Raw genomic sequence first — 16,207 nt, 5'->3', positions numbered from 1 at the left:
CTCCCCACACTTAAACAGGTACAAAAGTTTTGTTGACTTTTCCCTTAAAATGCCTTTATAACTCATTCCTTTTCTAAAGAGGACAATCTTTATTCCTGTCACTGTAGCAAAGATTCTTTTTATACTCATTTTACATTCTCACTTCCAGTGACTTTATTCAACACCATAATTAGTACTGTATCCTTGAATTACAAATTATAAGGATTGTTCTTATAGTCTTTATTATTATCTTTAAGATTTGCAAAGTTCTTTACATCTGTGTTTTATTTTGTTTTGTTTTTTTCATTTGATGCTTACAGCAACATAATGAGATAGGTAGTATTATTTTTCTCAATTTATACTTGAGGAATCAGGCTATAAAAGGCTTAAATAAATTATTTATACAGAATCACCCTACTGGTAAATGTCTAAGGAAAAATTTGAACCCAGTTCTTCTGCACTTTGCATTTGAGTCTCAGAGTAAGATACCAATTAACTGTCTGGCTTAGTAGCCTTCCTAATTGTTTGTACCATTTATCTTTCCTGTGCATTTCCTTTAAGTGTATTTGATCCGTTATTGTTATATTTTATGTAAAAACCTTTACTAGCTCCCCTTTGCCCATTAAACTAAGTTCAAATATTTTATTCTGATAGTCAGGACCCTCTATAACCTGACCCTGCCACCCCAAAACTAGAAAAGGAATCTAGACTTCAGGTCTCTGAGTTAAAAAAAAATCTTCATATTGTCATTCACTTTTGCTCAGGTCACAGTAAAATGTCACAATGTTAGTATTCGAGATTTTACAGACTGAGTTGACTATATCTGGGCTACTAGGGTGAAAATGACACCAGAAGTCAAGAAGACTCTTTGAGAAGGATCTTTATATTCTTAATATTCTAAAATTTTAATATTAATATTCTAAAATCACAACTCATTTATGTAATAAGGTTTCATAGGAACCTATAAATGGTATTAAATATGGATTGATATATGATTATGATTTTAGAATGCAAACTGGAAGGAACCTTATGACCTTAGAAGCTATCAGTCTATCTCCTCTCACTTTATAGATGTAGAAACTGAGGCCCATAAAGGGCAAGCATCTTTCTCAGAGCCACAAGACTAGTGTCTGAGAAAAGATTTGTAACCACATCTTTATTTCTTTGCTGGTCTAGCATTCCTTTTGTCTCTTTTAGACATAACTTCTTGACTATGACTTAAGCTATAAAGACTTCTGGGATCAGTAAATATATATGTGAACCAATATACCTAATAGAAGTTAATAGCATATCCACTTTACATTTTTAAAAATTCCCTTCAGTCATGGAATTTCTTATAAAGATAACAATAATTTTGTGATGTGATGCCTTAAAAGTGGAATGCTAAGTAGGCAACAAAAACATTTTAACTACATCAGTGTAACTCCTGGCACCCAAATTATGGTAATAATTTTGAGCCCTTTGGATTTTCTGGTATCTATCTAAGCAGGTATGTGTTCATTGTAAATTTTTATCCAACTGTTTTCTTTCCTTGGTTTTCCTTTTATGCTGTTTATTTGCTTTATTTGCTATCACTATAGCTCTCTTCCTTAGTAGGTAAGTTCTATAATAGCAAGCATAATTTCATTTAAGTCTTTGTATCCTCAGCAACTGGCATCGTACCATACATATGTTAAATCCTTTAGTGTTTGCTGAATTGAATCTATAGCAAATATTTTATTTCCTTGCATCTGCCATGATGTTACTGGAACAAAAAATAGCACCAAAGAACTTGATAGTTTCTCTTATTTCAAAAGATCCTGGACAATTCCCCAATTTTACTTGAATTCTATTTGTTTAGAAGATGATGAGAACTTCCTCCCTCCTGTGTTAGCTGACCACTAACTTCTTTTGTATTTCTCCTTTCCCTCAGAGAGATGATGATCTCTGTGGCCCTTGGACAGGTGTTATCCCTTCTTATCTGTGGCATTGGTCTAACCAGCAAGTACCTGTCTGATGATTTTCACGCCAACACTCCAGTCTTTCAGAGTTTCCTTAATTACATCCTCCTCTTCTTGGTCTACACTACAACACTAGCTGTCAGACAAGGTAAGTTGATAATTTGGGGGTCATAAGTCATGGGCATTAGCTGGGTTACATTTTAAGAAATAGCTAGAATTGATGATAAGGGTTAAGGTATTCCTGTCCTGTCACATTATTACTTTGAATATCAGCAGAACAAGTCAGAGTCCCAATTTCTTTCTTTTCTCATTTTGTGATGATGCAGCAAACTAAATGAATAAATCATAATAGAGCATGAATATTGAGGATTCAGCAGAGGGAAGAAAAGCATGAGTAAGCTGAATTGTAATATCACTCACTCTATGATTCTTTAAATATTCCTAATGCTTCTTCCTGATTCTTAGTGGAAGTTCTCATTGATATGCCTGGGCAAATATTTGTATACAAATTTGTTTGAATTTGTATACAAATAAGGAGACACAAAACACCTGTCCTAACCATATCTCTTCATTCAGGGGAACTTGTGATCTACTAGGAAATTGCATGGTTTCCAGTGGTTTCCATTGACATTATAAAAGCGATCATCAGCAAAAATTTGTTTTAAGGCAACTAAATAAATGTTTTAAAAATAAATTGAGACATGTACATGATAACGTATATTGTTTTACAGTTATGCCTCTAAGTAAATTATAAATTATTATGTTTAGCATCTATTTGTGTATGTATCTGTATGCACATGTATGAATTTGGGGGGTGGTATTTAATTTTGTTAGGGGAGGAATAGAAGTGGGATTTTACTGCTGTAGTATAGCAGTCAGGAAACTGCAACCTGCTAGCCAAATCTATCCCACTTTTTTGTGGGATATATATGATTTAATTTTGTCTTTGTTCAGCTCATGAACTAAGAATGGTTTTTGCTTTTTAAACTTTTTTAAATGAAAAAAAATTAATATTTAATAATTAAACATTTTAATTTTTTTAGATTGTGAAATTAGCTAGAATTGAGTGGCACAGTACATGGAGTGTCAAATTCTGGAGTCAGGAAGACTCATTTTCTGCAGCAGATATTTACTAGATGTTAGATGCTGGGTAAATCATTTCACCCTGTTTACCTTTATTTCCTCATCTGTAAAATGAGCTGGAGGAAGAAATGGCAAATCACTCCATAACATTGCCAAGAAAACCCCAAAAGGGGTTACAAAGTTGGACATGACTGAACAACAATGATATAAAAGACATTCTTAGTTCTTGGACATATAAGAACAGGCTGGTGTGTCAGATTTGACTAGAAGGTCATAGTCTGCCTGTACCTTTTATCAGAAATTCTCAATAAAGAAACTTTTTCTACAGATATAGCTCTACAACTATTTTGCAACTAACAGTCTTTTCCTTGGGGCACTGAATGATTGTGTCTTACCTAAAGATAAAATAGTCAGTGTCAAATATAGGACTAGAATCCATGTCTCCATCCCTCAGAGGCTAGCTCTCTAACTACTACGCCATGGTGTATATACTGGATATGTGTATCTAAGTGGTCCGATTTATTTTTTTGTTATGATTCAGGGAACACCAAATTTTGCTTTATGGAAAATGAGACAAAATAAGCACATGAATCCAATTTTATTCAACGTTTTTTAAAGAAAAAAAATTAAGTACATGCCAGTAGAGAGTCTTTTTTTTTTTGCCTTTTGAATCAACACTGGTTGCATTAGTCATTGTGATTGGCTTTGTCATTATCACCTCTCACTGGTTGTCACCTCTTACATTCAGTTTTAAATTCTCTACCAAAGAGAAGACAGAATGAAGTTAATGAATATAAATAAAAATTATTAAGGACAAATTAGAGATTTGTTGATGAGAGAAGCTTAAAAAAGTGAAGCACGTATAGCTTGGTTTCAACAAATGAAGAGAGAGGGAATGCACACAATTTGAAAATCACTTGATATAAGCATGAAGCACTTGAAGTGGGGGAAATTATTAGTGTTCTATAAAGGACAGTATGGTGGAGAATGTTGCACAAACATTTAATCAGATTTTATCTTAGCACCATCTTTTCTGTTGCCTCCTCTCTATGGGCAGCTCCCTATTTCAGGCCCTCTTCAACTTTCATCTAGCATATGATAATTTCTTCTACCACATTACCATAGGGTATATGGGTTATTCAGGGAAAACTAGGACCTCTGATATGAGAGCTGTCAAGTCTTTTCAGGATTTATCATCTACCTTTGGTATCCACCTTTATTCAACTCGCATTTGTGGCTCCAAGGAGCTTTAGCATGCATAATAGCCACTTTAGTAAAATCATCTCAGCATATGGGCTAAACCAGATTGAGGGTAATTGACAGAGAAACCCATTGGTGAGTTAGGGAGATGTCTACCCCAAACATGTGAAGATTTTCCTTGGTGGAATGGTCAGATGAAAAAAAATTTATTCCGATGTTAATGAAGAAGGTGCTATGGAACACTCAGAGATTGGTCAGACTCTGAAGATGCCAAGGTCATCCAATGCATCCCAAACAATCACCAGTCATCCTGACCTTTAGTTTGTCGCTGGACTTTGATGATTCTGTAAGAGACACCAAGGCTGATAACTTAATGCAGTTCTTCATCATTTAAGTCCAATTCATGCAGGATTCAAGACATCAACCTAAGCTGGAATCTACTCAGTTTTCCAGTCTTGCCTCATATGTTTCTTCACATACTCTGTGTTCCAACCAATATTGTATGATTAGATGCTTCCTGAATCTGACATATAGACTTTTGTCTCTTTGAAACTATGCCCTCCTTTGTTCCCATACTTTCTTCATACCTAAAACATATTCCCTCCTTATCTCTCACTTTTAGAATCCTTTTTTTAAAGGATTTAAAGCACATATAAGGTCTCAACTCCTCAGTTAAACCTCTCCTTTTTCTTCCTTCCCTCCTAAAATATTTCTAGTGCCTTTGTCAGTTTTCTCCTTTACTCTCATCATGTTCTTCCCTATATTAGACTTATCTTGGTACATATTCTATTCCACATCCTCAAAAAGAGGGTAAACTTCTTGAAGGCAGTGATTGTAGCATTCTTAAATCTCTGTGTCCCTAGTACCATGTATCTACCCAATCATTAAAAATCTTTATTGAACTGAATTATTTTATTTTTATTGCCTCCCAAATACTCCTATTCTGACCCCTCTTTTATGGCTTCATATTATCCACATTCTTCAGAGGTGACTATAGCAGCAGCACAAGCATTCTTAAGATTCTCTACTTCCAACTTCTACAAATTATCTGGATAACCTGATTAGCCAGATAAATGGATGGATGGATAGGAGGATTAATGGACAAAAATAATAAATAAATTAGCAGGTAGAAAGAAAATTAGGAGGATAGACATAAATATTTAAATAGAATTTATGCAAATATACTATATTAATACATTTCATATTTCTATTTTATATCATATTTTATATTGTTTTACATTTTACACATAAATACATATAAGTATGTTTACATATATTTATATTCACATATACTTACATATGCATGTTATATATTATATATACCTTATTATTATATATGTGGTATACATTATTATGTTACAATTTACATTATTGTATATTATAAATTATTTGTATATGTATTATATGTAATACATTACTGTATATTACATATATACAATATTATGTTACATGTAATACATATTATATATATAAAAATTACAATTACATGTATATTGCAATGTATATTACATGCATATTGCATATTACATATGCAGTATGCATATATTACATATATTTACATATATATTATAAATAAGACAAAGCTTCAAATTCATCTAATCACTTTTTTAATGTTGTGTATATGTTTACAGCAAGCTATAATGTAAGAGCCCAAATGGTGATATAGAGACGAAATCTCACCAAAAGTTTAATTCAAGAGTTTAAACTAAATTCATCTACCAAATATATCTTGGATGAGTGTTCATTTGTTTCCAGTCCAATTTCATACTGATGCTTTGTTTCCTCCATTGTTAATGTACCATTAAGATTGGTTCTTTGCTATCAATAATCTGCTCTGAATTTTCTACCTTATAAGTTGTATATCTGGTCCTTCTTTTGCTAGGGGCTAATGCCATGTTGGCTCAGACTCCCTCCAGATGGGCTTATCATTCCAAGAGTCCTAGCTGGCAGCACATGAAGAAACATTGGATGAATATAGCTTTCCAGAAAAAGCATCAACTTCAGAAAGGAACTGTGTTATGTTTTTCCCTAAGAAGAGCAAGATGAGTCTCAGGTTGCAATTTGGAGAAAGTGTGATACTCTGGATGAAGTTCAAATAAGCATTAATTTGAATAGGTTTTTCCTCTCTGCTAACAACTTAGTTCATTAACTGAAATTTCTCAAACTCTTGGATAAACTTCTCATAAATAGTTTTTAGTAGAGATTATTTTTACCCTTGGAATTTTGGGGATGAGAGAAGGCAGGGGTGAGGGAGTAGGAGAGAGATTCCTAGCTGAATCTAAAAGTATATAAACACTAGAAGTAGAGATATCATGAAAAAAAGGAAGAATGAACAGGTCACATTCAGTTCAATAAGAAATTAACTACTGTGTGCATTAGACATAGGAGATGTAAAGACAAAGTTAAAGTATTGCCTATCCTCAGTAAGCTTCCATGTTCCTTGAGAAGGAGAAACATAAATTCTAATAAAAATATATATAATATATACAAAGTAATTTGTGCTAAGAGATGCAGAGATCTGGTAAGACTTTTTGTAGGGGTGATACTTTCAACTGACCCTTAAAAAGATGAAGAGCTTGCAAGAGACAGAGATGAGGAGCGAGGAAATGCCTGTATAAAAGCATGTTGACAGAAAATGGAATATCATAATTAGAGAACAGCAAGTAAGCCAGTTTGTCCCTCATGCCTAGAAAGCTTTCTCTCCTATATTCTGATTACTGGGCACCCTGGTTTCCTTTAAGTCCCGATTAAATCTCATTTTCTATAGGAAGTCTTCTCCAAATGATCTTAATTCAAATGCCTTCCCTCTATTAAGTATTTACTATATATCATATAGATATAGATATAGATATAGATATATCCTGTATATATTGCTTTTCATATGTTTGTCTTCATATTGTCTCCTCCATTAGATTTTTAAGCTCCTTGAGGTCAAGGACCACTTTTGCCTCATTTTTGTATCTCCAGCACTTAACACAGAGTGTAGCACATAGTAGGTGCTTAATAAATGTTTACTGATTGATTGATTCAAACATAGGATGTACACTAAGCCTAGAAAAGTAAGCTTGAAGCAGATTGTGAAAGTCTTTGGATACCAATCTTAAAGGCAATAAGGAGCAACTAAAACTTCTTAAGGAGGTCTTGCTTTTCTAATGATATGGAAAGACAATGTTTTTTAAATCAACTATGACTTGTCTAAGTTTCTTGTCTAGAATAAAACAGGTATTCAAACTTTCCATTTAAACATCTGACATCAATGGTTTAAAATATCACAATAGAGAAATCTCCTTAGGTGTTGTTTGTTAACACACATATTTTTAAAAGTGAAACAATTCAGTTAATTTTTAATACAGTCTTGTTTCTGTAGATGTATAGTATACATATTTATGCATATATAAAACACATTTTATATAGAGATAATATAGATTTGCCTGTTTGTTCAGCTCCCTAGGTGAAGGTGAAAGTGAGCAGGAAACATTTACTAATCAAAGCAGAATAAGATTTATAGTTAAAAACAACCTCATTAATCAGGTAGTCAGCAAACTGTGACTTAAGTAGTTTTCACATTTTTAACAAAAAAATAGAGTTTCACGGACTCAGACCATAATTTGTCCAACTCTGATCTAGTTCAACTCCTTTGTTTTACAAATGTGAAAAGTAAGTCTCAGATAAATTTACTTTTACAGGTACAGTAAGTAGAAAAGCCAAAGTCTCAAGCCAAATCATATACTAGGTTTCATCAAATGAGAAATTATTTTAAGCACTTGATATAAAACCAGTTAAGTGTTCATTACCTTTAACCTCATGGCTTCAAATACAGTACTTTTCTGATCATACAATGCTATTCTTTGTTTTTCTTTTGGCAGATTTCAAAGTCACTCTCACTTTTGTTTCATGGATAATCATAGCTAGTGATCAACCTTCTAATGAAAAATATTCCTAAATACTCCTCCCATATTTCCCCTTCATTAATCTCCTGTCCTCCTCATCTCTTTCTTTCTTCCTTCTCTCTTCCTTTATTCCTCTCCTTTTTATGTGCACCTTCTCATTGGACTCCCTGAATGGCAAAGAGGTTGCTATTTGAGTTCAGGATGCCTGATTAAGTTTGCATAGAGTAAACCAGTCACTGATTCTTTTGACTTCCTTTTTCAAGTCAGATCCTGAGATCTGTAACAAGAAAGGAGATCAATAACCAAAGCAACAATGCACTAAAAAACCATCAACTGTATTACAACATAGAAATCTTAGAAAGGATATTGTTTCCATTATTGAATATCAGCACCCTAATAATGCAAGTACCAGTAACAAATGTTCATTATAACCAGTTCTTTAGGTTTTGATTTTTCAATGAAAATCGTTTTTCTAAGCTCTTACAGTGTAAAATAAAAAAGTGTCCTACTGAGAATGATCTTAAGAATGCAACATGTATTTTTTAGCTCAGCAAATTCCTGAAACACAAGAATTGAAATAATCATTGCATATTTCACAAGGACACACAAAAAGGATAAGGCCATAAGAATGAATAATACTGATAGAAATCAGAAATGAATTTCATCCAATGAGTATTCAAAAACAATAATGAAAGAGGACCTACAGGCATTATCACTCCAAATAAGAAAGATTTTCAATCAGAATGTTGATGTCTATTAAATGGAAGCCTGCACACTCTCCCACATAAGCTGTCCTCCAGGTTTTTAATGCACTCCCTAAACTTTTTTTAACTTGTTGAAATCCTTTTCTTAATGGTCTGTTTCAGGTATTACCTCCTCCACGACCCATTTTCCTACTTTGTTCTTCCTATCTGAAAAATATTACCACTTTAAAAAATTCCCTGAATATTCTGCTCTTACTATCATACTTACTCCACTACGTTATATTAATACCTATCTGTAAGCATGTTGTATCTTGCCTATTATATTATAAGCTCCTTATGAAGGCATGAATGATAAAGCATTTATTAAGTGTTAGGCACTGGGATAAGAAGTAGAAAGAGCTAGACAGCTCCAGCCTTGAAAGAACTTATCCTTTAATTTTTCAGAGAAACAACTTAGAAAAGAAAATTCTGTAGCCATGTTGAAGTAAATGCTCAGAAAATCCAAGAGGGTTCATCTGCAGGCAGATGGGAAGGACCGTCCTTAGGTTAGCACAGGAAATCATATAACAGTGCCAGGGATCCATTATGGCATAGGGAAAAGGAAAAGACTATGTTGTTTTTCAAAGATTGTATCTTCAGTTTAGCTTAGTGTTTTGTACAGAATAAGTGCTTACTGAATGTTTGTTATTTGGAACTTAATTAACATCTCATTTATGAGGGGGAAAGCTAAGGAGATTTACATCAAGGCAACTTAGAAGTTCTATGCCTGAGAACTAACTAGTTGTCTTTCAAGAAAGTTAAATAGCAGAGGTTTATTTGTGAGAAATATAAGAAATTTCCTTGTTAGCACGCTCAGTTGACATACTTCTTTCTGAACCATGACCCTTTCTATTACCTCACAGTCCTTTTAGATCCATTCTTATCACAAACATGTGCCAGAAAAATACTCTGTGAAGCAAGTATTCTTTTCAAATGAAGTCAACCTGAAAAATGAACAATGCTACTATCCAGAGACCCTTAGCATCCAATTTTCTATTAAATGATCCCAATCAATCACATAAGATTATACAAAATAAATCATGAGAGAAAATGAAGGAAAATATGGGAAATAAAGTACTATTGCTCAATTAAAATCAATAAATGATGAACACATCAAAATACATCTGAGATCATGTAAATTAAAAATAAAAAAGCAGAATAATTATGGCCTAGATACTGATTATAATCATATGAGGAAAGTAAATGAGAATAAATGACTAATGGATCTTTTTAGGGCTTCAAAAGAATAACAATAACAATAATAATAATAATAGTAATGAAAATAACATTTATATAGGAATTTATATACCAGCATTGTGATAAATTATTTATAAATAATTATTTCATTTAATGCTTACAATAACCATGTGAGATAAGTGCTATTATTATCATCCCCATTTTTACAATTGAAAAAAATGAGGCAGACAGCAGTTATGATTTGCCCAGGATCACATAGTTAGTTATTAAGGTTGCCTTCCAACTCAGATCTACCTGACTAACTGCTCAGGGCTTTATCTACTTAACTGTCTCAATGACAAAAATAGTATTGATATATGTTGTTATAGGTTATGCATTAAATTACTAATTTTAATGTAACTGATCATACAACAGCTTCTTGTATTGATGTGATTATTAAGTTTTTAATTAAAAAGCTTCAAACAACATCTTTTAGAGAGTTATAGAGTGGTTGAAGACATAATTAAATTGTCATTATCCATATACATATTAAAGCATTTTATGTTACATCATATTGGATATTTCTCTGTTTCCTTCAAGCACTTTCTCCCTAATAAAAACTGTTTACATTTAAATAGTACTCGAAATATACAACACCAGAACTCATCAAAGTAGAAGACATCAGTAACAGAGCAATGGCATGAATGTAAACCTTATGTCTCCCAAATCTTAATGATTTCTAATAAAAGCCTTATGAGTATAATTTTCATTGATCTCATATTACCATGATGATCAATCTGCCTCTGTGATTCTATCTCTTGTCATAATGTCAATTAGTCTTAAAGTGTAATTTAAATAAGTTCTGAGAAATAAAGGAAAGAGGTAAAAATGGAACCTAGAACAGTAAGGGTGGGGGAAAAACTAAACACCAGATTTAAAATTCCCAGAATTTGTCTCAATAAAAAAAAAAAAAGATTCTTAATTTTTTGAGTTGTGGGGTCTTTTGGGAGTCAATGAAGTTTATGGACTTCTTTTCAGAGTACTATTTTCAAATAAGTTAAGGAAATGCTAAATTTCAGTTAGAGGTAAATGAAGTAAAGATGTAATTTTTTCCTTATGGACCCCCTGAAATCTATTCATACATTCCTAAAAGATTCTCTGGATCCTAAGTGAGGAATCCCTACAGTAGAGGAAAGCCTTGTATTCTAATTTCAGCTCACTTTCAGGTCCTTTTGATAACTTTCAATAAATTCATCATCTAGACCAAGGTTAGAGAGTCATCAAAATAAGCAAACATTTTTCCAGTGTAAATGATGAATTATCAATCCTGTGGGAATGTGGAAGAAAATGTTACTGTTACTTATATAACACTGAGGAAGTAATATTCATTAGAGCCTCTAAAAGTTCCCCTGAAATGAAAAACCTTTATTCATAATCATTGATACACAAAATTTCCTTGTATTTTCTTGGCAATATTATGATGTATTAGAAACTTCTATGATTTGCCATAAAGAAGAATGGTCTTCAGTGTTAGATGGAATGTATTGGACAGTTTCCAATGTGGAATAAAGAGGGCTGGTCTTGGAATCAGAAAACCTGAGTTCAAATATCACTTCTGCCACTTACTACACCTGGCTCTTGGCTAATTACTTAGATTTTTCATCCCTTCTTCCTCATTTGTAAAAATGGTAGTGATAATACTACATTTACAACCTCAGTGGGCTGTTCTCTAGACATTTTTTTAAAATCAGTTGTAAAGTATTACAAAATATCTACTGTTGGCTAGATTGGAGTTTAAGGTGACACAAAATATACATTTATCCAGTCCTCTTAACAATGTAGCTATTATAGTATTTACATTGTTTTTGTAAAGATTGGGAGCCTGATTACAACCATCTAATTAGCTGTTACATTCAAGTATGTTTTTTAAAATATTTTTCTCTATTTTATTCTTAACTTAAGAAATAAAAACAAGCATTTCCATAACATAGTAGAATGGGGGAGGGAGGGCGAAAGAAAGACGATTGTACATGAAACATATATGAAATCTATTATATACAACTTGCAATAGCAAGTTTTTAAATATATAATAAAATTATCATGTAACTTTCTTTTTTTTTCCTTTTTCTCTTCCTTCCCTCCTACCCTAGAATGGCTACCATTGGACACAGGTGTGCGTGTGTGTGTGTGTGTGTGTGTGTGTGTAAACAGTAGTTTTTTAGAGTGACTCTCCAGCTGACCTTTTTTATTATAGTACAATTGATTTTAAAATCTATTAATAAAATTCCTCAGTTATTAAAAGAATTCCTATCCCTATCAAAAAAGGCAGCCTACTTAATGCTGTTAACTTAGGTAACTGTCTGTACACATGCACACGCATGTGTGCGCGTGTGCATATGGTTTTTTTGTTTTGTTTTGTTTTGTTTACTAAAAAGTCATTGGAGAGAGCATCAAATACCTACTGATAGTTTATTTTAACAAATCATTATGGAAGGATGGTGAGAGAGATTTGTTTCTCAGTGAGTGTTTCATGTTTTCTTATACTTGTATACTTTTCTCTTCCTGCTAAAGGAAAATGGCTTTCAACTTGCATTCTTTGGTTAAAACATAGAAACTGATTCAATTACAATGGCAGGTATTTTATAAAATATATTTTTATATTTATAATTTTTATAAATTTATAATTTTTGTAAAATATTATATATTTTATAGGATATGAAAAAGAAAGCATTGTTTTCTGAAAGCTTGTTTTCTTTTGATTTATCAGAATGTTAAAAAATAAAATAAAAATTATGAGAACTTCAAAAAAATGTAATATTTGTCCAGCTTAGTGGAATGGCTGTTCTGAGGTTCTTCCACAGTACATACATGATAAAAAAAATACATATAATTATATTACCAATTAGTGCTTTGGGGAGCTGTCATTCCTTGTTTTTATCTACTATACACTGTAGTGTTTTACTGAAAGAGTGAATACAGTTCTCCAAAGGCCCAGTTAATCCCAAGATTGAATTGGGAAAATCAGCAAGTATGAAGCAGAAGGAAAAAAAAGACAAGTCAGCATCATAGAATTTTGGAATGAGAAGGAATAATGAAGATCACGTAATTCAACCTTTCCATTTTATACATGAGGCAATTAAAGCTCAGAGAGATGAAATGACTTGAGCATTTTCAAACAAAGAACATCTACAGCCATGCTGAGATTTGAACCCAAATCTAATGATTCTAGACCCATTGCTCTTTCCTATACACCAAGGTTATCAAAGATTCAAGACTAAGTCCTATTTCTACCACTTACAAGCCATATTAAACAAGTTAATTAAATCTTTGATCCTCAGTTGTCTTATCTGTAAAATGGAAATAATACTATTTTACTTTCTACCCTGAAAAGTTATTGTGAGGATCACATAAGTATATTATATGTAAAGTTCTTCATAAACCTTTGAGCACCATGTGAGTCAGCTATAATTATAGTTATTGCTATTATTAATATTTTAATATTATTCATAATTAAATGAAACAACTGATGAGATGGCTGTAATTGGGTTCATATTCTTAAAAAAACAATGTCAAAGCTAAAAAAGCTACATTGTTAACAGGACTAGATAAATATATATAATTTTAAACTCAGATCTAACTAAAAGTAGATATTTTGTTATATTTTACAACTGTTTGTTTTTTAAATAAAATATACACTTCTCTAGAGCAAAGCTTCTTAAACTGGGTCATGACTCCGCATGGAATCATGTAACTGAATACGAGGGGTTGCAAAAAATTTGGCAACAGTAAAAGATATCAAATATTCCTCCAAGATTTAATTCTTTATGTAAAAATAAACAAGCACACCCACCTCAAGTATGCAAATTTGCTTTCATCTTTAATACATTGTAAAATTATATGTGTACTAAAGAGTTGTCTTAAAATAAATTTCTTTATGATTTATTATCAGTTAATGTTTGATTTTAATATCTATTTTATATACCCATACACCCAGGGTCAAATTTCTTGGATGAAAAAGTTTTGCAAGTGGAAAAAGTTTAAGAAATCCCTTTCTAGAGAAGCAACATCTTCACCCCTTCAATATTCAGTGTCACTCAGAGCAAAGAATGCCTTCTGAAAGTGAAGGAAGTTTACACTAGTATGGGACTCTTATCTTTTATGGCATTTTGTAATGCCTTGAGATACATCATCTGGGCTCCACACAAGAAATCTGGCAACTCTTTCCTTATAAAACAAATCTTCCATCACTCTCTGTGTCAGATACTTAATAGTAACTGATCTTCCCTTTCATGGAATGAATTTTGGTCATCCTATTTCATCTGGTTTCTATGTTAACTGTTAATTCCTGAATCTAATTCCTGCATTCATCTATCCATTTAGAGAGCTGGCACCCAGGAATACCCATTCCTGGCACGTAGCACCCATGTTCATATGGGAGATTTGAAGGGTGGTTACAAGATGATAACTGTATTGCCTGGAGGAGATAAGCCCCGTTCTGCCAGACTGGTGCTTTGTATGTAATTAGTGTAAAAATTCAGAGGAATAGAGTTTATCCGAACAATCATCTTTCTCATTAAAAACGAATCATAATGAAAGAACAAAGCAGTCCCTGCAGTGAGTTGAATTGCTTTCCCTAAGTTTTCATTAAATCAGAACTCAGCAGCCGCCCATCTTACAAAATAAAGTTGCAAGCATCTCACTAGATTTGCAGTAAAACCCCCATGAAGCAAACAACTATTTTCTCCCTCTTTCTTGCAGAGTTGGAATTGCCTTCTATTTACCTTAGGTCCTAGTGATCCTCTGCTGCTACTACTTCTTTCTTCCTCCTGCTCCTCCTCCTCCTCCTCCTCCTCTTCCTCCTCCTTCTCCTTCTCCTCCTCTTTATCTTTCTCCTCCTCTCCTTCTCCTTCTCCTTCTCTTTCTCATCCTCTACTTCTCCTCCTCCTCCCTTTCTCAAACTCTCCTCCTCCTCTCCTCTTCCTCCTCCTCATTCTCCTCTCCTTGTCTTCTTCTTCCTCCTCTTCTTCTTCTTCTCTTTCTTTTTCTTCTTCTTCTTCAACTAAATTTACCATGCTTATCTGATTTCATTGAGAAACAGGTTGCTTCCCCCGGGTGGTTTCTCCCTTCTCTACTTCAAATAAAATAAAATATGTAAAATATATGCAAAATTTAAAGTTCTTTATAACTAGAAGGTATAATTTTAATATTTCTCCCACTCTTTTTAGTTGAAAAAAGCTAGCAATAGATTCTTATAAGAATGTGTATAGGACTGGGGTTGGGGAAGAAAAAGAAAATAAATGATTGTTAATTGGGGATAGAAAAATGAGTATATGTGAGAGAGAGAGAGAGAGGGAAGGAAGGGAGAGAAAAAGGAAGGAAGGAAGGAAGGAAGGAAGGAAGAAAGGAAGGAAGGAAGAAAGGAAGGAAGGAGAGAGGGAGAGAAGATGACTGAGTCTTTAGGGACCATTACAAGAGAATTTCTAGATCCAAAGATTTTAGTTTAAATTAATTTTTAGGTTTTTTAGTTTAGTTAAAGTAGTTTTTTAAAACTAATTTAGTTTTTTTAAACTTTTGCATAGTATGCATTTGGGTGAAACTAAAGAGATAGCTGGGGACTGGTTTCTGACAGCTGATATTCTTTAACCCTGTCAGGTTTGCCAGGTGCTTGGTACAGATTTCCTAATTTGAGCTACAAAACATCCCTCGGAAAAAAGTAATACAAGTATTATTGTTCCCATTTTCTGAAGGAAGAAACTGAAAATCAAAAAGGTAAAGTGACCTATGGTTACACACCTGAGTAGTTGTCAGAGGTGGAATTTGAACCTTTTTTTCAGTCTATAAAACTAGAGTTCTATTTATTATAGCACATTGGGGGTATACCTCTACCAGTAAAACAATAATTGATTTTCAAATCAAGTCTTATAGCTTATAAAAGGATGTTTTCAATAATAATCCATTGAGGAAATTAGCATAAACATTTTTTCTCCATTTTAAAAATAAAGAGATTGAGGCTTAGAAAGATTAAATAATTTTTCCACAGGGATTAAGAGATAAAGCCAGAACTTATATACACAGATCTTCTGATTTCAAGTTCAACAATCTTTCATTATACTGTCATGTTGAAATTAAGGAGGGAGAAAAGTGAAACAGCAATTTCCTAGAATAATTTGTGTGAAAGGAAGGAGCCTATTCTTCT

General features: G+C 32.8%; 1 protein-coding gene across 1 annotated transcript in view; it reads left to right on the top strand.

Moving 5' to 3' along the window:
• SLC35F1 (solute carrier family 35 member F1) overlaps positions 1 to 16,207 on the top strand; it is a 523,457-nt gene that overhangs the window by 317,254 nt on the left and 189,996 nt on the right. Inside the window, exon 2 of the mRNA XM_003769385.4 lies at positions 1,892 to 2,067. Within this exon, the coding sequence (XP_003769433.1) occupies positions 1,892 to 2,067 (176 nt within the window). The remainder of the gene's footprint in view (positions 1 to 1,891; positions 2,068 to 16,207) is intronic.

This window comes from Sarcophilus harrisii, chromosome 4, assembly GCF_902635505.1.
Source record: "Sarcophilus harrisii chromosome 4, mSarHar1.11, whole genome shotgun sequence".
Taxonomy (NCBI): domain Eukaryota; kingdom Metazoa; phylum Chordata; class Mammalia; order Dasyuromorphia; family Dasyuridae; genus Sarcophilus; species Sarcophilus harrisii.
This window is presented reverse-complemented; position numbering and strand designations above follow the sequence as displayed.